This window comes from Mytilus trossulus, chromosome 14 (genome assembly GCF_036588685.1).
Source record: "Mytilus trossulus isolate FHL-02 chromosome 14, PNRI_Mtr1.1.1.hap1, whole genome shotgun sequence".
In the NCBI taxonomy this organism is placed as follows: Eukaryota; Metazoa; Mollusca; class Bivalvia; order Mytilida; family Mytilidae; genus Mytilus; species Mytilus trossulus.
The window spans coordinates 69,973,085-70,000,780 of NC_086386.1; the positions used below are offsets into that span (position 1 = coordinate 69,973,085).

Below are 27,696 nucleotides of genomic sequence, written 5' to 3' on the forward strand. Positions count from 1 at the left end.
GACCACGGGTTACTGTATGTTCCAATTGTAATTGCCACAATCATGCCCTCTTTTCCTTAATTGTGAAATCACCGAATAGTTCTTTTCATGCGCATCATGAAGGGCGTCACTTGTGGAACTGGATCTTTTAACCTTCCAGAGCACCTGACATCACCCATATCTATGTTGAGGTTCATGTTGATGATGTTTTAGTTTTCTATGTAGTGTTTTATTTCGATTGTTATAACCTCAAGCATGTCCTCTTTTTCTCGTTTGTGAAATCACCGTATGAGTTCTTACCACGAGCAACATGAAGGGCGTCACTAGTGGAACAGGATCTTTTCGCCCTTACGGGACTCCCTCCCCATCTTATGGTACGGTTCGTGTTGATGAGGCTTAGTTTTCTATGTAGTGTTTTGTTTCAATGTATGTAGCCACAATCATGTCCTCTTTTTTCGATTGTAAAATCACCGCATGTGCACTTACCATGACCAATATAAAGGGCGCCACTACTGGACCAGGATCTTTTCACCCTTCCAAAGCACCTGGCATGACCCATATCTTTTTTGGGGTTCATGGTGATGATGCTTTATTTTGTTTCAATTGTAGTAACCCCAAGCATGTCCTCTTTTACTCGATTTTGAAATCACCAAATGTGTTCTTACCACTAGCATCATGAATGGTGTCACTTGTGGAACAGGATCGTTTAAGCTTCTGGACCACATAAGAGCACCCTATCTTATGCCGAGGTTCGTGTTGCTGAGGCTTTAGTTTTGTATGTAGTGTTTTGTTTCAATGTATGTAGCCACAATCATGTCCTCTTTTTTCGATTGTAAAATCACCGCATGTGCACTTACCATGACCAATATAAAGGGCGCCACTAGTGGAACAGGATCTTTTCACCCTTCCAAAGCACCTGACATGACCCATATCTTTTTTGTGGTTCATGTTGATGATGCTTTATTTTGTTTCAATTGTAGTAACCTCAAGCATGATGTCCTCTTTTACTCGATTTTGAAATCACCAAATGTGTTCTTACCACGAGCAACATGAATGGTGTCACTAGTGGAACAGGATCGTTTACGCTTCTGGACCACATGAGAACACCCTATCTTATGCTGGGGTTCGTGTTGCTGAGGCTTTAGTTTTGTATGCAGTGTTTTGTATGTAGTGTTTTGTATGTTTTGTATGTAGTGTTTTTGTATGTGTTTTGTATGTAGTGTTTTTGTATGTGTTTTGTATGTAGTGTTTTGTATGTAGTGTTTTGTTGACTTGTTTGTCCTATCGTCATCTTTCGTTTTTAGGTCAATTACCTGCTACACAATGTGAAAACTGGAGAGGCGAGAACAATAGAAAAGTAACTCTTCTTCAATGCCATTATGGTGCATGTCCTTTTTAAAACATGCGTAAGTATCGAGAACCAGAAACTCTTAAATTGTATTGTATTTGAAAAGATTTTTGGTGTATATTTTTTATGGATATGTTCCCTATTTCTCTGGTACTATACTCAATCGGTCTGTCTTTCTTGATTTTCGATTCCCCCCTTTGGACCTCCTCCCCAGTTTTCAACTGTTTATCAACTTAGTACTTGCCGTTAATTTGACTTATATTACATGTATTAGTATTTTCGTGTTTCAGTTAAGTTGTATGATAGATCTTGTCTTGCAGAAAGAATAAACTTTGTGTGAGTAACCTTTACTTATTTCAATGTAAAATAAATAATATACAATCATATTTACAAAATACATTTGAGTATACCCTACTTTTGAATCAATGTGTACATAAATAAATAACACAGTCAAACAAACTTCGTCCTTAAGGCACATGTTGTCAACGTTATGTGAATATTGCACACTTGAGTGATAAATGCGCCACCTACATCAATGATCATCAGATTAACAATTTTACTTTGCATCACGTTCAATCATTCAATGGTGTTTTTTTTAAAGTTATTTGGAACAGTCTGAACAAGGAAGCAGTTTTAGTCTGCACTAAAGTAGAAATATTAAGTAATTTTCGGTGGATAAAAATGCTTTGTATGCCAAAGCAGCTTCATGCACAAACACACACCTTCAAGAATTAATTCACTTCTTCAAAAATCCTTGTAATAGATCCATTGGAAGAGGGAATATAATGGTGGAATTCCTCTCTGCTGCAATGCTGTTCAATGTCTGCAAATAACGGAGCTGAATGGCGGCTGGTGATTGGGCCATGATGTCGGCTGCTTCCTTCAGCGCACGTGAGGCATGCTGTTCTCCCTCAGCTGCTACAACCTGTGGAAAAGTTCAAGTATTAATCTTTGAATGGCTTAATTTATAATAAGATATAGGAAGATGTGGTATGATTGCCAATGAGACAACTCTCCATCCAAGTTAATTTATAAAAATAAACCATATATAGGTCGAGGTACGAATCTTTAACACGGAGCCTTGGCTCACACCGAACGACAAGCTATAAAGGGCCCTAACAAATTACTAGTGTAAAACCATTCAAACGGGAAAACCAACAGTCTAGTCTATATAAAAAACGAGAAACATGCAAGAAACTCTTATGAACCACATAAACAAACGACAACTACTGAACATCAGATTATTCACTTAGGACAGGTGCAAACAATTGCAGTGGGTTTTAATTTCTTTTAATTTTGCTTCTTCGAACTCAATAAATGTGGTTTGTGAGGTTTTTATGTAACATTTTTGCCTGAAAATGATCTTTTTTTATTTGGTATTAAAATGTTTCAGGTAAAACTATAATGTTTTCGTTTGGAAAATAAAGGTACTATTTAATATCAAATAGCATTGGGTGTTTTTAAAAGTCATTATATTGGTTAATTGGCGAGTTTGATTTAATACTTTGAAGATCAACTGAGCTCTTGTTATAGATGAATACGTATCTCATGTGAATAGGAGGACAATATCATATATGGTGTTTACAACAATAAGACAGCAAACCTACAACACAAACATCAAATGACATCAGTAGAGGTTATTCCACTATGCTATATATGATCAGGAACAGATATACTGTTCCCAGATATGATGAAGGTATAATCTATGGTAAGTGGCAGAACTCTTCAAAACCACTTGTACGTTTGTTTCGAACATTTTTTATAATATATTCTAAGCTTCTAAATAACAAAGATTACGGTACTTCTATGTCACATGAGAGCTGAAAAAGAATTGAAAGGACTATTACAAACGCATTACTGATTTAAAGTGTTCTCTGATAACCTTTCACTTTTATCGTCCGAGTCAGTTTATAGAAGTTGTACATGAATGTACCCCTTTTTATCCCTTTATCTAAATATATAAAGTATCTGCCATGTTACTCACCTTAGCACGTGCTTCTCTAGAAGCCTCAGCTTCGGCAGCCATTGCTCTCTGTAGCTGCACAGGTAATCTTACATCCTTACTGAAAAATAAATGGGTGAAACTCTATATAAACAACAGTTGTATGAATGAATGAAAGAACATGTAGGTTAACGTCAACCCAAGCAATGCAAGTAAAACAAATGTCACTTTACGGCATACAATAATTAGCAAGCGTTAAGGATGAACTTAGGTCAGGTTTAAGAATTTGTGTCAGATGTTCAGACTCCTTGGTTTTTTTCCTACGATACAGGGTAAATATTTTGCCCCATAACACCCATTTTTCTTTTCATATAAGGCTTCAATAGCTCATAAAAAGTCATTATAATTTTTAAATTGTTATTTGGATGGAGAGTTGTCTCATTGGCACTCACACCACATCTTCCTATATCTATTTACCAAAATTTTATAAGCAGATTCTAGATTTCTTTTCTTTCGATTTGAGACCCAAATAATACCAATGCAAATATAAGGTAAAAAGATATAAGATGTGGTATGAGTGCCAATGAGACAAATCTCCATCCAAGTCACAATTTGTAAAAGTAGACCATTATAGGTCAAAGTACGGTCTTCAACACTGAGCCGTGGCTCATACCGAACACCAAGCTATAAAGGGCCCCAAAAATGACTAGTGTAAAACCATTCAAACGGGAAAGTCAGAGTCAGCCTTTTCTCGCCATTTAAAAAAAATAAATATCTCGAAAAGGAGCTCCATTAAACCTATCAATATTTTTAGCTTATTTTGTTCCTCAACTAATGCTCTTCCCGACTTATAGTATCAATTTTAAATTCTAGATTTTTTTTTAAATTTCACCTAAGTACATCCTTAAATCTTATCTAGATCTAGATAAACAATGACCACCGAAAATCAAATTCAGGAGAAAACCGAAAAATATGGCACAACCACTGATATGAAATAAGAAAATAACCATATTTATTTGTTACATTTATTGAAAGGTATGCAGTTTACAGCAAATAGTTTGAATCGATATATTCCAATGATAGGTCCAAGAGTTTTAACGAAACATAGAGAGCTTGGCAGTCAAAATCAGAAATTGTGCTATAAAGGTGGTTAGGGCAATACCCCTCCCTCGGGATTAGCTTCTATATATATATATTGGTGCTATTTAAGTATAATTCAGATAAGGTAGTTTATAAGGAAACACTCTTTTATCAGTTGGTTGTAAAATACTCACATTTCTACTCTTTCAACTTTGATACCCCATGGGTCTGTTGATTCGTCTAGAATTTGCTGGAAAATGTGTATAATAATATATATAAATAGTTAACATATGCGTTTGGCACAAGGTCCGTCTCTTTTTGTAAGAAGTACATGACATTAAAAATATCAATATTAAATATTTCAGCATGTTTTCTTTATTCAAATTAAATGTGCTTTTACTAAATCAAATATGTATTTCTAAATGTATGCCATCAACCCCATTCGGGCATTATAGTGCATTATTTTTAATAAACTTAATTATTGATATTACAGGAAATGATATAAGCACAAAAGAACATAAAATATCTTTTCACAGCGTAAAAATAACGATCACATGTCCCTTTATAAAACGACTGTTAATACCTTCCATGATCTTCCTTGTAAAACTTCTTTTGTTGTTAATCAACATAGAAGATATTTATGGTTCACTGTCCTATAAATAGTGCTTTAATTTTCATATCTTTTTCGATAAAGTCACATTTAAGTTTTTGAACTTAAATGACTGTATACAATTAAATGATTTTCATCGTCAACCGTATTATGGATGAACGCAATCAGTTTTCTCAAGGAAGTATTAAATGTCGCAATTAATCCTGTCAAAATTCAATACTTTACTCCCGTGCTTAGGGATCATAGATTTATTCTTACGAGGAAGCTCTGAGCATGTTCAGAGGATGCTCGGAGCTTTAAGTAGGCTCTTCTCAGCAATTTATGTGACAATAATTATCATGATCCATTTAGATGTCTATCAAATCTACACCACTTCTATAATAAGGAAAGTAGAGCATTATAGAGGAAGCTCAATTAACACCTGTGTAAACATCTAGTATATTCAAATAGAAGAGCCTACTTCAAAAGCTCCGAGCATGCTCAGAGCTGCCTCGTAAGAATAAATCTATGATCCCTTTATATCCTGACCCGACAGTCGGGGGACAAACTATAAAAATGACACGAAACGAGATGATCGCAAAACCTACCTGCATTGAACTGGCGATAACATCCCTTTCGCTGAGAAGTTCTGACATATTCTTTGTCCCAAGCACGTTTCTGAGTGTAGTTGCTGCAAGAAGTCGTGTCGAGTGATCTGCATTCTCAACATTACAGACCGACATCGTCGGGTCAAATATCCGACTGTAGATTACAGCATCCACTGCTACTGTTACCGAGTCCTTGGTCAAAATCTGAAAGAAAACATCGACATACAAATATAAACAAAGTTAACCTTTCCTGAAAAAAAATTCGGAGACTTCTATTTTTCCAGTGCCGGCAACAAATTCACTATATTGCTGTTGCCGGTCAAACAGCTATTTCTATAGAAATAGGCTATTTTGCCGGCTTGAATTAAGATATTTTAATCAGAGCCGGCAAAATAGACGTCCGGCAAAATAGCCACTGCCTTAAATTAATTACTGAATGTACTTTCTCAGTTAACGTTGACAAAAGAAAATTGAATTTTGAAAATAAACACAGTTGTTTCGAATTATCTCCGTTTTTTTGTATGGCGTTACCTGTTTTATGTTCAATCTTCAATTTTATGAGAAGTGTAATACATTCTGCACACCTCTGCAGTTTAAACATATAGGGTAGGGGTTTTTTTTCCGGTGGAGGACTTATTCAACATTTTAACTTTGAAATAATTTTAGTAGGACCAGGTTTATTATTTTAAACTGATCCGTTAAGTAAAGACAGCTACATTTTTTGTGTGTGCTGCAACGTTGGAGGGATTTACGTAAAGAAGAAGAAGGTTTAAGATATGACGATTGAAGCTTATTATTGGCCGTTGTTTGCCTTTCCCACTTCTTTCTTCTAGTCATTGTGTTGTCTTTCCTCCGATTTATAAGTATGCCCCTTCGAATCTTCTTTTTTAACAGGTAAAAATTGATTTTTTTTTTACAACTGCAGAAAATTATTGACTCCTTTAAAATCTTCCTTTATTTACCTCTTGAGGGGGTACATCATATGAAACTGTACGGAGGTCAACTTTCTTGAAATCATCAAGGCAAGGTAGAATGAAAAACATTCCTAAAATGAAGAAAATATAACATACAGAAAGAGAAAGAATGACAGTTAGTTTCACTCTAAAAATATTCATAAAATAAACATATCAGAAGCAAGTATATGTAACACATATATATTGAATGAAAAGGCACAATACCAAACAATAGATTTTTCTTACAGACTATTGGTAAGTTAAGGGGTGGAGCTGTGTTAAAAAAGATTGCTCTTTAATGACTTATATGTTTTCTTTATCAAGTTTCATCACTGCCTTTTAAGTATCCATGTGAAGCAGAATCAAAATACATTCAGTGGTTGTCGTTTGTTGCTGTGTTACAAATTGATTTTCGTTCATTTTTTTGGTACAATAATTAGGACGTTATTTTTCTCATTTGAATTGTTTTACATTTCTCATTTCGGGGCCTTTTATAGCGGACTATGCGGTATGGGCTTTGTTTATTGTTGAAGGCCGTGCGATGACCTATAGTTGTTAATTTCTGTGTCATTTGGTCTCTTGTGAAGAGTTGTCTCATTGGCAATCATACCACATCTTCTTTTTATATGCATCTTGAAAGTTTTGAAAATAAATTAGAAAGGAATTGACACAAACGTTCCTATGACTTTAAGAGTAACTAGAACACACCCGCGAAATCGCGGGCATTCAGAGCGTATTTGAAAGGATGTAAAGTGTTGTGGGAAGAATTTTGTAAAAGATTTTATGACTTGATAATTTCAGAAAAAGTATCATAAGTCATAGGTACTTTGGGACAGGATAATGTTTTTTTAACCCTCCTCCTTTATTTCCAAAATTCCCATTTTTTTGTTTCCTATTAATTTCATTATGAACATACATTTAGTGTACATGTATCATGAACATTCCAGTCAGGAGCCTTTAATTCAGTGGTTCAGTGATATTTGTTTTTCGTTCATTTTTTGTACATAAATAAGGCTGTTAGTTTTCTCATTTGAATTGTTTTACATTGTCATTTCGGGGCCTTTTATATCAGACTATGCAGTATCGGCTTTTGCTTATTGTTGAAGGCCGTAAGGTGACATTTAAATGTTAATTTCGGTGTCATTTTGGTCTCATGTGGAGAGCTGTCTCATTGGCATTCATACCACATCTTCATTTTTTTGTAAAACATTAAGTGACTTGAGAATTTCATAAAAGGTATCAAAAGTCCTGGGTAATTTGGGACAGGATAATTGTTTTTCTAGCCCGCCTCCTCCTTTTCCACAAAAAAATCCTTTTGTTTTTTGGTTCTCTATTAATTTTAATGACACATGAATAATTTTAGCGCTTATCTGTATATTATGGATATTCATTAAAGGGGGGTCGGGGCAGAGGCGGATTTAGGGGGCCCACCCCCCTCTTTTCTGGAAAATACTTGGTTGCTTATATAAGGAATCACTGGAGCATGACCGGAGCGGGCCCCTCTTAGGCAGTCAACGGGCCCTGCGTATGAAAATTTCTGGATCCGCCACTGCGGAGGGTTCCTGGTCCCAATATCCCGGGCTTAAAACATGAAATCCCGAGGTTCTGAATTTATTATACAAATTAAATATCTCGACATCCCGAAATTCGAAAAAAGAAATCCCAGATCCCGAAATTTCGATCTTAAAAACACCCGTTCCAGACGTCCCGAAAGGGTATTTTCTTTTTACAGTCAATTCTCAGTTTAATAATTGATCCACAGCGGTCATTGATATATTATTCAGACCCTCTCTATTTAAAAAACCCTGTGACTGCCGTGGATAATTTTAAAACTTGAAAATGATATCAGACAGAAAATAATCTTTATTCGTAGTATATGTATTTGTTTCAAAGTAAAAAGAAAAATGCAAACCGAAGGTCTAATCTGATTTAAATTTCGTCTATAAGAGAGAAAATACACTGTTTTCGTAGTATTAATGTATGTTCAAAGCACAGGCACTTGTTTCTGTCAATATGGGGTTTACTATCAATACCAGTATTAAAAAAAACACAAGGTAGCTAACGGGAATTTTCAATGTGTTCGCTTCAACCAATATTTTATTACTTTCCCTTGCCCCTTTCACGAATAAAAGTACACCAGTCTTTCGGTAATTGATTTATCTTTACAATGAAACAACTCTCACGTACCTTGAGAATACCCCTCAAACAGAATAACACACTTGAGATGAGAATTATTGACCTTTTTCCAGACCATTGAATTTGGAAGTACTAAACTTCCGGTTTACTTAGGAAGTTAATAAAACTGTGCAATCTGATTGGTCACATTTTTCTGGTTTCTGGTAACTAATATAAATAACCAGGTAACCAGATGAATTCGACCAATCAGATTGCTGTGTTATATTAACTTCCTAAGTAAACCGGAAGTTTAGTACTTCCAAATTCAATGGTCTGGAAAAAGGTCAATAATTCTCATCTCAAGTGTGTTATTCTGTTTGAGGGGTATTCTCAAGGTACGTGAGAGTTGTTTCATTGTAAAGATAAATCAATTACCGAAAGACTGGTGTACTTTTATTCGTGAAAGGGGCAAGGGAAAGTAATAAATTATTGGTTGAAGCGAACACATTGAAAATTCCCGTTAGCTACCTTGTGTTTTTTTTATACTGGTATTGATAGTAAACCCAATATTGACAGAAACAAGTGCCTGTGGTTCAAAGTATACAGAAAACGCAAACCGGAAGTCTAATCTGACTTAACATTTCGCCCAATGACGGAAACATATCCGGACGTCTTTTTTCTCGTTTTTCACCCCAAATAACTCAATCTGAATAATCATATGAATGGATGACAAATGCGATTATGCACTGTACCCATAGGACACAGAGGCATGTTGATAAATTTATTGTTGAAAGAAGAGAAGCGACACCAAAAATGAGGTCTTCTCGTTTAATAGTATAGATATCCCCTATATATGAATGTTAACCTCAAAGAAAAATAGAAGAAAGAAAAAAACCAATCAATTTATATGAACAACTTACCCGGGCCTTTAGCTCCTCCAGGAAGTACCCGTCCAAGTCGAAATATTACTGCTCTTTCATACTCCGTCACGATCTGAAATATTACAGCATATAGTTTTTTTTATTTTTTTTTTATTTTGCAGCAATACTATTTGTGCAATGCAGTTGTATTGACCGTAGCAAACGTTGGTTGTTATTTTAAAAGCGTTGATATCAATAAAAAATATATGTAGGGTATGTCAATATCTCGTTGAGACAGCAACATAACGACATCTGGGTCTTCGGTCATAAAACATTACACAGTATTCGGAGAACAAAATTTGTACTCAAATCACAACATCCAGTATTTTGATTGGTTGTTGTCGGAGTCTGAGTACGATAATCGTACTTGAAACTTTTATGACCGCAATGCCTGCTTACAACACCGTGAGTTTTTATTATGTATAAAAAAACACTAAGATATATGACAAGAGAGTCTCCCACTTAATTAAACTGTTGTCGTATGATAGAACATTTCTCAGAGTATACAAGGATTGGAAACACATAAAAAAATTAAACAGACATTTTTATTAGTTTGGCTTATTAGACTTACCTTGATAGTCATACACAAAGAAAACGGGAAAAACAATCCGACAAGAAGATATGATAATCCTATCAATATACAACCACAGCATCCTATATCATTGTCACTTCCGGGGGCTTCGTGCACTGAAAAAAAATGCAATGGTTAAATAATGTGGATTTATTATATTTCGTTGAATACCAATTTTCGTGGACTTCGTGGGTACAGGGAAACCACGAATTTAAACGTTCAACGAATTGCAAATTTTCTGTATGATTAAATGCAGACTTTTAGAAAACCACGAAATCAAATATTCACGAAAATGCAAGTTTTCCTTAATCCACGAAAATTGGTACCCACGAAAATAAATGAATCCACAGTAGGTGTTTTTTTACATGGAGCATAGCTTGTAACCGGAAGTTGATACTGATCATGATGTAAGTGGAACCTAGTGAATCAGTTTTGTTACTAAGGTTATTGCTTATAATTTGTTATGTATAAATCTTCAAGTGATTATCAAGTTTTGGGCAAATTCACAAGGTAAAACTATGATAGTTTATTTTCCATTCAGATATCACTGGAAAGGCGTGTATACTATGTATATACATGTTAACTTTATAGCAGGCACATAGAAGACAAATTTGTTATGAAATTAAAAGGCAGTCTGGTGGAAACGTGAGCTTTGACCAGTTTGTCTAGTACGTTAGGCAGCATGTTACAAAATGTACGAACAAATTATCAACACTACGTTAAATATCAAATTACACCGTAAAAAGAGAAAACTAGAAAACGTTTTTACATATTTGTGACAGTTGTGTGTCTACATTTCTTTTGCCAAATATCACATGATTAGATTTAAGGTCAAACCATTTGGAACAATATTTTGCCGTTTCTATTAATGAGACATAGAACTTTAAAATCAGTTCAAATTCTTCATTGCCATTCTAGTTTCAACAACATGATATATATAACGATAAATACTTGAGATTTCTACACAAGCTAATTTTATATACTTTCGGATTATCTATTCTCAGTTCTAATGACCTCTTTATTATAATAATCTGTTATAGTCGTAAAGCATTTCAAATAATTTAAAAGCTTGTGACAACAAAATACAAACTAAAACATGTATATTTTATGCATATGTACATCATATCTTATAACAATCAATTAATGAAGTAGAAGGGTCCCTTGTCCTCAGTTATATTGACGGTCCAAAAGCTTGGACTTCACATATATCAACGTAGAGCTAAATATAAGAAAATGAAATGTAGACGAAGAAATCTTAATTTATAATGGGTCTACTAAGACCATACATAAACGCACAAATCTGAACGATATTTCAGACGATTCATGAACCTATTAGACCTATACTGATTATCGATACGGTAGATACAATCGGATCTGAGTTCCAAACTCTCGTCTCTGCTACCGCAGTGTAATTGGTGTGTGATGTTCTGTCAGATTGCCATGGCAATACAATTGATATTGCCATGATCACGTATAGCAGATTAATATGTGTAACCTATTGCATCTGCGTATCGATACTGCGATGGCCAGTAATACTGCAAAATCTACAAATCTGTTAAAAAAAACGAAAAATGAATTAACAAACATGATTTACCTTTGTTGGATTCCATGTTTCTGCTTTCAAACTATTATCCCACGGACTTTAAATAATACTGTCACGCTTAGCTTAATCTTTTATATCTACAATGTATACACATATATATTTATATTTAAATTATCACACGGGTATTTCTCAATCATCTGATACATGTACCATACGTCACTAGGTAGGTCAACGTATTGACGTCATAACAGGTACATTTTGAAAGTCCAGAATGTTTAAAATGCCCGTCAATATAAGAAGATCAACATACAACTGCAACCGATCGTCAATTTAATTCCTTTTGTTTTGCATGTAGCTACGCGACTTGTAAACATTCGATTTATTGTATTACCTGAAGAGGTTTAAATACTGTATACATGCTTAAAATAACCCAGTCCTACTGAGCTATTTTTGTTTAATTGTTTAGTCAATATATGGAACGTCAATTTGAATGTACTCTCATATAGCAAATTTGTTAAATATTACCTTAATTATTATTACAGGTTGTCTCGTGTCCGAGTGCCGATACTGCGTATGGGTCCGATCCTCGACTAGATAGAACCAAATACGCTCATTGAGTGCTCGTAGCACCCAGGAATGACTAGGCGGTTGGTAGTATAAAAAAATGTGTACGGGTAAACCGACATGTCTTCGCCAGGAAAAAGTAGTGTGTGATTAACATCCGACTTAGCGCGAGTCCATCTAGTTTACAACAGGATAACTTCATATGACAGAAATATGTTGAAATAAATGTTGTGATAAATGTTGTAAAGATGCAGACAGAAACTGTTAAATCACAGGCAGAGGCTATTTTGCCGGCTCCGGCAAAATAGCGATTTATATAAAGTTTTGCTATTTTGCCAGTCTTATTTCAGATTTTAAATCCGACTATATGAAATACATTTTTTATTGAAACTATCAATTACCTTTTAGTCTTCGCCTTGCCGGGTCTGGTTTATTCACTTTTGGTGAACTGCACTTATTAAATTACATGTACACACGTTAATTTATGTGGACCATTGACGTTCGACAATGGGAGACGACAATTAGTTATAAAAAAAAATGAATTAAACGCTTAGTTCGACTTATATATGAAGAGCTACAACAGGTTTTGGAGCACTCTGAAAAAGACAACTATGTGTAACCGTGGAAACGTGATTTGAGGACTATAAAATTCATGAAAACCAGACAAAACTTTAATATTAATCTAGTCTACACAGCCAATTTTGCATAGGTACTATTTTTGTACTTAAAATCTGTAGTACTGAAAATTTACTTTTGATATTATGTACTATTTCTTTACCTTAAAATTATTTTAATATTTACGTACCTGTATTTTACAGTACTTGGTTTGTACTTAAAATTTTGGTACAGAAATAATACCAAAAGCGAACACAATATTCCATGTTTGAAAATCATAATTTTAAAAAGATTTGAAATAGACATACTATCAAAATGCTGAAAATGTAACGTTGTAACCAAAAATATGTAGATGTACTTAAATTTTCAAGTACAAATCAAGTACTGTAAAATACAGGTACCTAAATATTACAATAATTTTAGAGTAACAAAATAGTACTGAATATTAGAAGAAGATTTCAAGTACTGTAAAATACAGGTACCTAAATATTACAATAATTTTAGAGTAACAAAATAGTACTGAATATTAGAAGAAGATTTCAAGCACTGTAAAATACAGGTACCTAAATATTACAATAATTTTAGAGTAACAAAATAGTACTGAATATTAGAAGAAGATTTCAAGTACTGTAAAATACAGGTACCTAAATATTACAATAATTTTAGAGTAACAAAATAGTACTGAATATTAGAAGTAGATTTCAAGTACTACATATTTTTGGTACAGCCATAGTACCTATGCAAAAGTAGCTATGTATGGTGCAATAAAGTATTAAGATTAATAAATAAATATTGTACAGACGATGCACAACAATCTATTGACAGATTTATCCTATGAATGTTGAATATAATGTATGTATATCTGCAATTTTTGCAAAAGTGATGCAGACGCAAAACGAAACAAGTGTTATGTGCAGTTCATATGTCTGCAGTGGCAGCATCTTTCTTGTGCCAGACCATAAAAAAATGCACCAAAAGCAAGGCACTGGTTTTGTTACGCGCTGTAAAAAACGTTTTGAGTTTGTTTAATGTTACTGTTTATTTTAAAACTAATAGGATATTTTTATTAAAAGTTTTCAGTAATTAAAATGTCGATTTTTTTTATATGGGTTTGCATGCTTTGCTTAATGTGTATTGTATATATTATATATTTTTTAAAGACATATGTTTTACAGACTTCCTATTAATGAAAAGAATAATAGTATCAATTTTAACATTTATGCTTTTTAAAAAGGTTTTAAAGAGACATGTTTAAGGGACTTCTTATTAAAGTAAAGAATATAAATTTGAATATGCACAGTTTAGGAGCCGTCCTCTTTGTTTTCAAAAGCCTGGATTCGCATCTGATAATTATGTACCCCAGTCTACTATTGCATAGGGAAAAATGTTGTGAGGTAGGAAAGCGTTTCACGGTTTTGTCAAGCAAGTACTTGAAGTAGAAAACAAAACCAGAAATGGTCGAGGAGTTAACTACCCCGATGTCCAACATGCAGTCACGTTTGCAGGATTTCTCCTAGATATGAGTGAATAAATAAATAAATACCTATTTTTAAAAGAATCTGACTGTTTCACGACCGGTCTCTAGTTCTCTGTTTATCCCAGCATGTATAAATATATAAATGCAATACTATCCTCCGATTTTATATTCAATAATAGTGTAATGAGTAGATGTGTTAACCTTCAACTATTTACCTAACATGGATAGTCGTTGTGAAAACGTGTTGTCATTGGTTACTTCATTTATCAATCGATTTCTGTTATTTGCTTGCGTCTCTAATTAATAATTTGTTGTTTGTCAACATTTAATTACTTGACACATTAATTACGTTTATAATTATTTATTTGAAAAAAAAAGAAGTTAATTGATTTTCTGATTTGACACAAAACTCTAAATGAGATACATGTCTAATTATGAAATATTTTAAAATAAGTTAGATTAAATTTCAAAACTGACGTCAAGAATTTTAACTGAACTCAATGCTATAGGATCGGAAAAAATATTTGTTCAATGTATTTCCAATCAATTACCTCAATCACTATATATGAACAGTTTGTTTAATCTTCTTTATTTTTCTCTCTTGAAATTATTTACATTTTTAGTTCGGCTATTGTGCAATGTCCTTTTTATAAATTATCAGTCATAAAGTTGCTGTGTGAAATCTAAAATTTGAAATCAGCGACAAATATTAGAGTAATGAAAGGATGATTTGATTTCCACATCAAAAGTTATAGTACATTGCTTTCAGTAACTGCTAACAATCACATTCAACAGGTTCTATTGTCAAATTAATGCTGATTAGTTTAATTCGCATTCGAAACTTTTTACGTCCTAACGTCAGTTCTAATTCGAATTACAATGCGAGTCAAATTCGCTAAACTGTCCAAACGACGTTGACTTTTAATTCGAATTAACAAAAGCGTATTTCTAATGCGAATTGGATAATTCGAATTAGCTAATTCGAATCAATTCGAATTAAAAAAAAGAAGAGTGTGTGAACGCGATTAGCGAGTTCAATTCGCATTCGATTCGAATTCAATTCGATTTAAGTGCCATTCTGCTTAAGAATCAGGCAGTGGTGAAAACATGACCAAAAAAACCCACCCAATTTGACATTGATTTCAGTTCATAAAATGTAGTTATGCACAAAAATAACATTCATTTCTATTTTCTGTTCTGGTAATAGAAGATACAATTTGGTTGAAATGCACTAGAAATTAACGAATAAGGGGAGATAACTCTGTGATTTGCTATCATTCTAACCAATTTTCTAACCAATTTATTTGATATTACCAGACACACACAAACGAAAGACTAATACTTTTTAACTCAGGATGATGGTTAGTATTAAATAGCATGATTAGCTCGGTTTTTTTTTCTAATCATGTTTTAGATTGCCTGATTCTTACAAAGACTGGCACTTTAAACATGTACGTGTGAACAAGGCAATATGATACGGTATTTTACTTGTGTCAAGTAACTATGTTTTTGTTGTTGTCTGTGTTGTGTTAACTGCCTTTCTGTGCCGATACATGTACTTAAAATGATGTGATATGATTGCTAATAAGACCAAATTACATTGATGTAAACATCTACAACAACAATGAAAAACAAATACTCCATAGTAACGGTATAGTATGAAGGCGTGGTATGATAAGCAGCCTGCGATAGACCGTACTTTGACCCATAGAAACTGTTGCTTAAAACAATGCCATTTGAACTTTGTTGCATGATGTCTGATTCACAATCATGTCATGTCTCCTTATTTTGAAATGACCTTGTGTAGTCCGAGTTTGTTCTGACCGTGCGTCCCACTGCCCTAGAAGTTTATGCATCTTCTAAAGTAAGAAAGTAAGAACAATAGTTAACGTAACGTTAGAAATAAATTTCGTAGCTTCAGTATATGTATTTTTATACTTCACGTTAAAATGCCATATTTTGATTGGCTAATACGAGGATGTTAATTTACTCTCATCACATGGCTGAGCGGGTGACATTTTTTTTTAATGTAAACCTCTCGTCCAGACCAATCAAAAATCGATAATTTAAAGGACAATGAATTGAATTTACATCAAGTTATTACAGACATTGCTTAAGATCTACGTTTTGGCTCAGATTCTATTATTTGACTGTCAAAATAAAAAAATAAAATATCTTGCTTCACTACCGTTGATTTTTCTAATACCCGTAACGTTGTTATGTTCGTGACGTCGAATAAATTCATCTGTAAAAGACAATAATGATAGGACATTAAGTATAATAAATTAAATAACACATAGCTGAGAGGGTGATAGACCAGATTGGTACCCCTCGCCGCGGTTGACAATGTTTTCTCGGGGTAACAATCTGCTCTATCACCCTCTCAGCTATGTGTTATTTATATGTTGGCACACGTCTATTACCGACTTCCCGCATGCAAGCATGGATCGAATCATGAACTCGGTAATAATATACTGATATGCAGTGAAGTTTAGCATTTGATAGTTCATTGATAACATTCTGTCGTATCATAAACAAACAACTTGTAACGTCTCATTTCATTGGCCGACAGATTTAAATACAACAGCAATGTAGTCAGTGTGCACGTGAATTGACACAGGTGACCGACAATGGAATTTACTATGTTTACTACGAACGTAAAAACAATGATTTGTATAGTTTACAAACCTTTGACCCAAAGATTTAATTAAATGTTTTGCTAACTTCAAATAGTGGGGTCGAAATAGCATACTGATATTCTAAGTTCTTTATGCATGCAGCAACTCAATTATCTTGTACCCGGCATGATGAGAAATATAAGGATAAAATAAAATACAGGTGCCGCTTTTATACGGATGAATAAATGAACCACTTTTAATTTCTTTCATACCTACGATAGGTTATAATCCTTACAATGTCGTAGTCACTTATAAAGTATTTCATAATACTGATCCTGCTTTACAAATATTAATGATGGGTTGCACTGACAATCCTCCTTTATTATTTTCATGCTAAAAACATACACACAGTAGCTACCATAAAAGGAGGAAGTTGTCCCCCAAAGATAGAAACAAAATAACTCTTATCGTATCATTTCTTTCGCATGTTTGGAAATAAATAAATATTAGTATTTGTGAGAAATGTCGTAGTTTATAAGGAACAACTCCCGTTTGAATTGTTTTTACATTGTCATTTCGGGGCCTTTAATAGCTGACTATGGGGTATGGGCTTTGCTCATTATTGAAAGCCGTACGGTGACCTTTAGTTGTTAATTTCTGTGTCAGTGTGGTCTCATGTGGAGAGTTGTGTCATTGGCAATCATACCACGTCTTCTTTATTACATATAAATGTACTGTTTTCGATTATGAATGGGTGAATATTTATTTTTTAAATTTATACTGTATCAATAGAGTTGCATAACATTGTTGAACAATCCGCTAAAGTATATGTAGTACGTATTCGTATTTGAAATAAAATACAAAACGAAACGTGTATGATAAACTGATCAAAAAATATCAAGAAGTTAAGGATAACTAAATGTATGTACAAGATGAAACTCATCTTTTTATAAATACATTTAAATGATTTAATGAATACAGACATTGTTTGTTTCTATTTACATAGATATAGGAAGATGTGGTATGAGTGCCAATAAGACAACTCTCCATCCAAATAACAATTTATAAAAGTAATTCATTATAGGTCAATGTACGGCCTTCAATACGGAGCCTTGGCTCACACTGAACAACAAGCTATAAGAGGCCCAAAATTACTAGTGTAAAACCATTCAAGCGGGAAAACTAACGGTTAAATATTTACAATATATAATTTACGTTCGTTTTTCAACCGAGAATAGCAAAACCTCATGGATTATATCGTTTGTATAAACTTCATTTAATTATCCACTGTGCCATGATTGGCCATCTCCATTTTTTCTTAACAAAGCGTGTTACATGATATGAATTTACTTACAATTTCGGAATTATTTTTTTTTTCAAGTTAATGGAATCAGAAAAAATATCACTTTATCTATGAAGAATACCTAAAACTTGGCAAACAATATGAAAAGTGTTTGTAGTAAAGTATACAGTTTCATTTTTCAAGTACAACGTTAATTCATCGAGTCCATTGAGTAAAAGAGAAGGCATGATAAGCAACTTGGGTGTGTCAATGAAAAAAAAATATGTGAATTGTGAGGTTTTTTTTATCCTAAATTAAACTTTTGATGTCGTCCCTTGATTTAGAGGAGATATTTAAATTGAATATTTTAACTGTTAAGATTTTAAAGTTTAAACTTTACTACCAATTGATTGCAGGAAATCAAAACACAAATGAATTCCACATGGACATTAAGCAATAATTGTGATTAGAATCATGTATGCGAATACGACGATAGAAGCTTTAGACGACCTTGACCAGCTACGTGAATATTAATCAGTCCATTCAAAGTTAAAGTACGTGTGTTCTATTTTTGCAGGTGTGAGGTCGAAGGTTTGAATTGACCAATGAAAACGATCGTTCCTTAGAGAGTTAATCTAATAAAGTTTGTTTGTCTGATTATGTCGCACGACCTATCGCGAAGCTTGGCCGCAGTTGGGTATAATGGAACTTCGTTAAACAAAAAATTGGCGGAAAATACCAAAGGGGACATTCAAAACTTATGAGTCGAAATAAACTGACAACGCCATGTCACAAAACGAAAGACGACGAAAAAACAAACAAGTTCATGCACAAAGAAAACTAAAGACTTTAAAACAACAGTTACACGAAGTGAAAAACCCGACTCAGGTGTTCAGAAAAGTTAAACAGATCCTCCTCTACTGGTTGTACTCGTTATGTTGCTCATGGTAAGTGTATAATCGTAAAGAGTCTTATTCGTTTATGTCACAAATCGAGCAAATAAAGAAGGAGTCTGGTTACGACAATTTGAACATATCCGTGGCAATCTTTGACACAGTCATCCATAAACGGTAAACCAATTGGTTGTGATGGCGTCCGTAAAATTTTCGAAGGGATGATTCAACTTCGCCACTTGGAAGCCTTGGTTCAATAGCTTCCTTGTAAGCAGCAACCCCAACGAAATCATGATAGGAACCACAAGCTCTGGTAAAAGCTTATCAACTGGGCGAGATATAAACCTAATATACAGCTACTGAAATGCAGTACATAGAAATGAAAAGTCCACAAATTATGGAAAGCTGAAATCATCCCATGTGTCGTAAAGTGTTGTTCTCAACCGACCGTTGTTTATCAATCTTTAGATGAAAGTCTAGATATGTATGAGGCAAACTTAAGTGTGTCTGTTGTATTTTGTATTTAAAAATAAATAAAAATTATAATTATATATATAATTGATCATGATCATGATCATCGCCCAATCTCATATAAGTCGTGCAAACATGGTTCATGAGTTTGAATGGGTCCACTGTTGAAAAGATACTACTTTTTGAACAGCCTATGGGTCAATAATAAATCTCATGATATGTAAATTTACTTTTAAAAACATATCAACTATATTAAACTTCAATTAACGTAAAAATATCGAACTTAAATTCCATAAAATTGTAAAAAAGCCATGTCGTCAATTTTAAATAAGGAATATGCAGCCGAAAAAAACTATCATGTGCACCAATTTCATGCTCTTTCTTTATCAAACCCAAATGATCCTGATATGAACTATTGAATATGAAAGTAAAAATGAAATAAAAACTAACAAAAAAAATGTTTATCAATAATTTAGATGTGTCGTCAGTTTCACGATTCTTCCATAACGGTGATTTGAGCATATTTCAAAATGAGCAACTTACAGGTTCAGTGCTTTTAATGGTTGTTTATTAGTTGAATAGTGTTGAATTTTGAATTACTATCACAATCTGTCCATGTAAACAAGCTATCTTTGAGAATTTCTCTTTAATTTTCCATTTAACAAATTATGCTCATCAAATGATTCCTCCGTAACCGTAGGCAAAACGATTGGTACAGTATAGAAACAAGAGTTTCTCTTTTTCTTTCAACCAATCATACTATTTCGACATAAAACAAGCTTTGAAGTAATTAGAATAAGCAGCATTCTTGAAAAAAAACACTAAAAACTGCTTGGAAATTCCTCCGAAACGATTCTTCCGTAACGGGACAATTTTATACAGGGCAAATTTTCATCCATACAGCGGTTAATCGTGTATCACGTGGTTATAAAAGTTTTACAAGCGGGATTGTATAAAAGAAAGAAGTGCTAGGCAACCTAAAACGAAAAATTTGAAGAAAAAGGAATTATTTTGGAAATTCTGAGAAGGTAAATATATCATTTCATAGAGAGGAAGTTTTAAAGAGAGTAGATTTGTATTTAGAAAGATTTTTTACCCTAAAAACATAATAACAATACTGTATAAACCACTACCAAAATGTACATAAACAACTTTTGGGTGCAGAAGGAAAAAAATACAAATAAAAAAGTGCCTACAATGTTACGGAGGAATCACAATTCCTCCGTAACATAATTGTATTGACAGTAATGATGCAAAATATGAACTACAACTATGTATTAATGAATATAACAAGTTTATGCATAATTTATTATAAGTATTACACTGATTATCCAGAACTACACTGCTATAGATAAAGGAAGATGTGGTATGAGTGCTAATGAATTGAAACAACTCTCCATATTGAAGTCACACTTTATAAAAGTAAACCATTATAGGTCCGGCTACAGTCTTCAACACGGAGCCTTGAATTTTTCTAAAATGTACTTGAAACGAACATACGACAGCAGAATCTCTAGACAAGTATACAAGAAGCAAACAAATTACAACAGCTCGCTCACCTACGAAATCATGGAAATATAAGAGACGATCCTGACTGGCTACAAGCATTTTTAAGCAATGAATATGGTTTTAAAATGGTTTTACGGCATGCCAAACCACATTGTGTCTTGGCTAGATTTTTGTTTCATTTGCACTCATACCACACCTTCTTATTATTATACTTATTTTTCAGCTTAAATGGCATTAACCAATGCCGAAAGACAAAAACTGTTTAGAGAAAGACAAAAGGCAAAAAATGAAAAAGAATACCTGCAGAGAGAAAGAACACGTAAAAGAAAAGCATACATTCCATCAAAAGGACTAAGTTTGTCTGAAAGAAAGAAAAGAAATAAACAAAAGTTGACCAGTAATAGGGAAAGTAGAAAAAGGAAAGCAAATTCAAATCAGGAAGTATTGGTGCTTAAACTAAGTTTTCCAGCTAAGGCAAATGGCAGTAAATCCAGAAGAAAGAACATTTTGTTGGAATAGACCAATTAATGCATTACAGCGTTTAGAAGAAGAAAATTTGAAACTGAAAAGAAAATATCAAGCACTAACTAGAAAGCAGCAGAGGATAAACAAGAAACTAAGAGACACAGATTCCCCAAGAAGCAAGGCTAACAAAGATATCCAGGAAGTAATCTTAAAGAAGACCAGTGCTGATAAAGTTAGAAGAAAACTAGTATTGCATCATACAATGACAAATGAATTAAAAGAAACTAACAAAATGTACAACTTCAAAGCAAAGCCCAAAAGCTCAATTTATTCAGCTAGCAGTGTCTGTTACCTGAAAAAATATAGAATGTTAAGTTGCACAGCTCAAGAAACAGGACTGACCAGAAATACTTTAGCAGGAATGGCCAAACTGAAGATAAAAGAAAACTATCAACGTAAAAGATCACTGAAAAAGCAAGGAAAATATCAGATCGCAATCATCGAATTTTTAGAACGCAGTGATAATAGTACCACCATGCCGAATAAGGACGTAAAAAAATTAATGACCAACAAAAACCAAAACGAATACTGAATGATTATATAGACAATTTATATGATAAGTTCCGTTTGGAAAACCAGACATTCAAGGTCAGTAGAGCTACATTCTACAGATGTCGTCCAGGTAATATTATGCCAGTTTCGTTCACTACAAAAAGATCGTGCTTATGCATAAAGCATCAAAATATGGCCCTGATGACAAGCAAAGGACTGAATGAAAGTCTTGGTAAAAGTGACAGAGCACTTGACAAGTTTTATTACAGAAATTCAAATGAAGATCTTCTAAGGATAGTTGATGACATGGACAAAGAGAAAATAGGGTTTAGTAAATGGCAGAGAATTGATATTGGTTACGGACGAAAAAAGATAGGATTGGTAAATGTTGAGCTTGAAGCTAATGAGTTTAAGGAAGAATTAGTAAAGTGTGCTGATATTTTTAGGCAACACGTTGACATGCATGGTTACTAATCAATGCGATGAGATACGCAAATTGAAGGAAAATCTACCAAATGGCCATGTATTAGCGCAGCTTGATTTTGCTGAAAACTACACCTGTACAACATACGACGAAGTACAATCAGCATACTGGAACAAAACCATGGTCACTATACATCCTATTGTTGTCTACTTTCGAAATATTGAAAGCGGCAAAATAGAACACAAAACATTTGCTATGATTTCGGATGAACTATCCCATACAGCAGCAGCAGTGTTAGCCTTTCTACGGTCATTGCTTCCTAAACTACACGAGCTTGTTCCTAATATGTCATGTGTACACTATATATCAGACAGCCCGACATCCCAATACCGAAACAGATATATTTTTAATGTAGTTGCTGAACATGTATCACTGTTCAGTGTTCCTGCTAGCTGGCAGTACTTCGAAGTAGGTCACGGCAAAGGTCCTTGCGATGGTGTAGGTGCCGTGGCAAAACGTATGGCGGACAATGCAGTTGAAAGGGACAAACATGTCATTCAAGATGCCAAGTTCTTCTTTGCATGGGCTTCACAGTCTGAATGATCAATTAATTACAAGTGGGTTGGAAAGGATTCAATCGCTCAAGCTGATATAGACATTACAGCCACTGAACTAAAACCTATTAAAGGAACAATGTTGTTGCACGCAGTTTTTGGACACAATGAATCTACTATAATTACAAGGGAAAAATCCTGCTTTTGAGGAATGCTTTGTAGATGGCGAGTTGTGCCCAAATAGTGTTTGCGGAGGCAGTTGAACAAAATGTCCAAATAGAACCAACAAATGATGAATACCACAATGGTGACTGGATTGCAGCAGTATACCAAGGAGACTGGTATATTGGGCAAGTCATTGATATTGACATTGATGAAGGAGATTACAACATATCCTTCATGACGAAAACTAAACTTCGGGGAGCATATAGTTTCAAGCCTCCTTCAAAATCAGACATAATGTGGGTTTATTCTAGTGAGATTCTTTGTACAGTAGAAGAACCATCACCTGTAGGAAAAAGTGGACGTGCTTTGTCTCTTTTACCGGACACAGTTATCGAAATTGAAAGACTTTTTCTTGCAAATTCCTCCGTAACAGAACATTGAATTTAAATTGCTTTTTTGGATAAATTCTGTTCAATTATTACTTTTGTTTGTTTGTCCATGTTTATTTGTATGAAAACTCTTAACGTTGCTATTGTATACTTGCAACTATATATGACTGACACGAATTATTTGTCCTAAAAGTGATATGAGATTCCTCCGTAACAGAAATTGATGTGTGAATAAATAAGTAGATACTATCAAACATGAAACATTAAATTGATTTATGAACTTCATCATGTTTAATGTTCAATAATACATATATATATAACAACAAGGATGTCATATTATTTCACTCCAAAAAATGTTGATTAAACTGAATTCCTCCGTAAACAATATCATTGATTACTTCTTGATTACCATTTAAGTAAAATATGTTTAAAATATGCGTACATTATATCTATATCAGATAGAGGGTTATAACCGAACTTAAAAATGTTAATATTCTTATATTGTGCTGCTAAACCAGTTGTGTACAGATAATGGCATATAAGGTTTGTTTTATAATCTAAAAATACAAATTTAATCAAATATTCATCCATTAAACTAAAAATTTTACTTTTATAAACATCATAGCTTACCGTTTTCATCAATTTACATCAGTTCTATACATATACAAGTTTATGAATCAGAAATTGGCTGAGCATTTTTTGATTGTTTTAAAAGAAAAAAAATGCATCCTAAAGGGTCATTTCGTTGTTATGGAGGAATCTGATGATAAAAGTTTAGCAGAAAGCGCTTGTCTTTGGATATTCATTAGAAAGTAGTTGAGATTTGATCAAGATATTTTACAATTTTAAAATTCAATATATTTCAAAAATAAAAACGAATACAGTTTGTAACTATTGAGATTTTATTTCTTATGCATTTAATATATCCCATTGCAGGGTTCTCACTAAGGCGAGTCCATGAGTCCTGGACTCATCAAAATATGTCTAGACTCATCATTTTCAAAACTGGTGAGTCCACAGATGCATCAAGATTGAAACATTTTGTATAAACCGAACACGGTTAAACACAAATATCATCATTTTATTGCAAAAGTTGAAAAGTGATCTGAATTTAATGTCATTTCCTTGCTCTGTTAGGAAATGGAGACTAAAATATTACATTATATTGCAATAAAATATTTTCTTCTTTCTGTTGGACTCATCATGGCTAAAAATGACGAGTCCCTGGACTCGCCTTCAAAAATCCTTAGCGAGAACCCTGCCATTGCATGACTTATATGAGATTGTAGTTCAATGGAATATATGCGTTCACAATAGTCACCACACTTTAAATTATTTAGTGAGAAGATAATGGAACCATCCATATCATGGAACATCATGTGGTTTATTGTGAAGTTAAAAGCAAATTCTATTTTCTTCTTATCCTTCCCGGGCAGCGCTGGAAACATGAATAATGGGTCCAAGAAGTGTAGCACAGTTGGTTCTCATAAGAATTCCGATTGATTGTTTAAAAAAACCCGTCCTCAACACGTAATAAAATAAACCAGCATCTCGAGACCAAAGAAACCACTTTCTCCTCTACTGTCAAATTACGTATAAACTCGTATAAAACTTTTTAATGCCATCTTATCGCTAATTCCGGCTGACCCCGCCGCTTGATCTTTTGACGTCATACAACAATCACTTTTCCATTGTGGCGTCAGATATTTTGTTTTATGACGTCAAAATTTTACGGGAACCTGTCAATCGTAACTACTCGGCCATTCTCACTATGCAATACAATACTATATATATTTCTTCGTGCAACCAGAAAGGTCGAGTAGTTACGATTGGGGAACCTGTGTGATATGTAGTAATGGCGGACAAATAGCGATAAGGTGTATAGGTTAGATCCTATATTTCTAAAATCTGTCTGATACTGAAAGACTAGTAGTCCTGCTAAATCCTTTAAATATAATCCAAGTGAAACTCGGAGAAAAAAGGTTCCTTTATCAAACAGTCTTTACAAAGCTGAGGACAGGGGACTCTTTGTTATTTTTGCTTGCGTCTTCAAATCAGTCTATTTTTTGTTTTTGTTATAATTTGTATTTGTCACAAATTATAGCATGTTTTACTTTATTTTCGGGACATTCAGATTTGCAGGGACAACAGAGGTATGACAGACATTTATATTTTAGGATTTTTAGCGTACACGAGTAACATATGTGTATGGGTCTCAGGCTTCCGGTACAGGATACAAACAAACAAACAAACAAACACACATAAGGGCGTTTTTCAATAAAAACATATTTTCTTGTCCCAGCCACTTTTAAAAATATGTGTTTGATCTTTGCCAGTAATTTTTTGTGCAGTCAGTATACGGAATTAGATCTTACATTTTTAAGCAAAGAAACAGTTTATTTTTTAAAGGGATTCAAGAGCCTGTTTTTAACTAGAGATCCATGATGATTATCGTTACTAGGTTAATGTAATCCGTTGAGACGCTGAGTTATATCCAGGAAGAATAGTTTAAAAGGAATGATGACAAGTTATAGAAATTAAGGTTGAGACAGAACAACAAATGACTATTATATTTATATATATGTATAAAAAATATAATCAGTGTCGAAATTTTAGTGAGGCAATTGCCTCACTTGCCTCAAGGGTAGTTACGGCCTTGCGGATTGATAAGATATTGATTCCTGAATGGTCCAAAACAACTAAAATGGCATGTCCCTAGACCGCCTGCTCAACATTCATACTCTAAAATATCGTAAAAAAAAATGTAGAAATAAATGTTATTTTTAATTAATATAAGTTCTTTAATAATTCAAAAGTATGTTTAGAGCCAACATATTTTAATAGACAGCTTTTAACATAGGATTTTTTATTTCAGAAGGTGTGTCCCTGACAAAATGTCCACTATGTTAAAATTTACTATTAAACAGTTTTATAAAATCAATGTAATTTGTGTTTGCAAGAGATATAAACATTAGGGTATTACAAAAGAAAAGATGCTTTTATAACGGCAATTAAATTGTTGGTAAGAAAAATTGAGCACATCAAATGGACCAGAGTGATACCGTATTTTTGTTTATGTCCACTACGAAACGGGTCAAATCTCCTTCACCAGTGTTTCAGTATCTGATTTTAAAATTATGAAAAAAATATCAGTTTACAGCTTAATACATGCTTTGATGAATACAATCAGTCTTGTTACTATTGCAATCGTGTAGGGATTGTGGGAAAAAAATAAAACATGTGAATATGTCCCCTACGAAACAAGTATGGGAGAAAAACGTTTCGTCGTGGACACTACCACTACCCTGCAGACTTTTTTTACTTTTTTTTCAATTATATTCGTGCAAAATAAATAACAAGGGTTAGTTTCATGTAATTTTTATAATGTTTTTATTAACATAGAATAGGGTTAATGTCAACTACGAAACTTTTTGTCCACTACGAAACGGTTTTGTCAACTACGAAACGCATCAAAATGTCCACTACGTAACATGAGTTGTACCTTCAGAAAAAAATGAGATTTTCTAGTATATAAAGTAAACAAACTGGAATGTCTATAGGAAACATTTAAAATTGCAAAAATACGTGTGTTTAGAAGCAGTTTCGTTCTTGTCCCCTACGAAACAGTACACAAATTTTGAAAATAATATCATTTTAAAGAGTTTTTAAGATTGCACTTTTAGTTTACTAACAGGTCTATGACAGAGGTATTCAAAATAACTCTTGAAATTAAATTTTAGACAAGTTGATTTTTCCATTTTTTTAAGTCTGAAAGTTACGCTTTTGTAGAAAAACGCCCATAACTATCCATATGATGTTTACATTGGATTTGGAATCAGTGAAACAAAACCTAACCATATAAGACATTGACCCTAAAGTACTATAATGCAGTGACAAACTTACCGATTCTTTGTAAATAGTTAACCTTCTTCAAATCAGAATCAAATTGCAAACCCTAACGACATGGTAGTATAAATGACGTCATAAACGTAAGATGTAAACAAATGTTACGTCTTTTGGCAAAGTATCGGTAATATTAAGACTAGCGTCCTTTAGAATGTTAGATTATT

General features: G+C 33.5%; 1 protein-coding gene across 5 annotated transcripts; it reads right to left on the reverse strand.

Moving 5' to 3' along the window:
* Positions 1–1,658: 1,658 nt before the first annotated feature.
* Positions 1,659–27,615, reverse strand: LOC134697372 (stomatin-like). 5 transcript variants are annotated; one of them, XM_063559615.1, is made up of 9 exons: positions 27,530–27,615; positions 11,700–11,785; positions 10,106–10,221; positions 9,535–9,607; positions 6,509–6,591; positions 5,547–5,750; positions 4,544–4,599; positions 3,312–3,390; positions 1,659–2,252 (listed from the first exon to the last, which is right to left on the reverse strand). In XM_063559615.1, exons 2-9 carry the CDS (start codon positions 11,713–11,715, stop codon positions 2,064–2,066), a joined length of 816 nt encoding a protein of 271 aa, XP_063415685.1. In that variant the 5' UTR covers positions 11,716–11,785; positions 27,530–27,615; the 3' UTR covers positions 1,659–2,063. The 5 variants fall into 5 exon arrangements, with proteins under 5 accessions (XP_063415685.1, XP_063415686.1, XP_063415682.1 ...); XM_063559616.1 differs by lacking the exon at positions 27,530–27,615 and adding an exon at positions 14,520–14,538; XM_063559612.1 differs by lacking the exon at positions 27,530–27,615 and adding an exon at positions 14,371–14,513.
* Between the last annotated feature and the right edge of the window lie 81 nt (positions 27,616–27,696).

Coding starts and splice junctions, on each gene's coding strand:
- LOC134697372 (XM_063559615.1), bottom strand. Junction 6,592..9,534: donor TGGAGGAGCTAAAGGCCCGG/GTAAGTTGTTCA, acceptor TCTTCATTTTAG/GAATGTTTTTCATTCTACCT. Junction 2,253..3,311: donor CTAGAGAAGCACGTGCTAAG/GTGAGTAACATG, acceptor ACTTTTCCACAG/GTTGTAGCAGCTGAGGGAGA.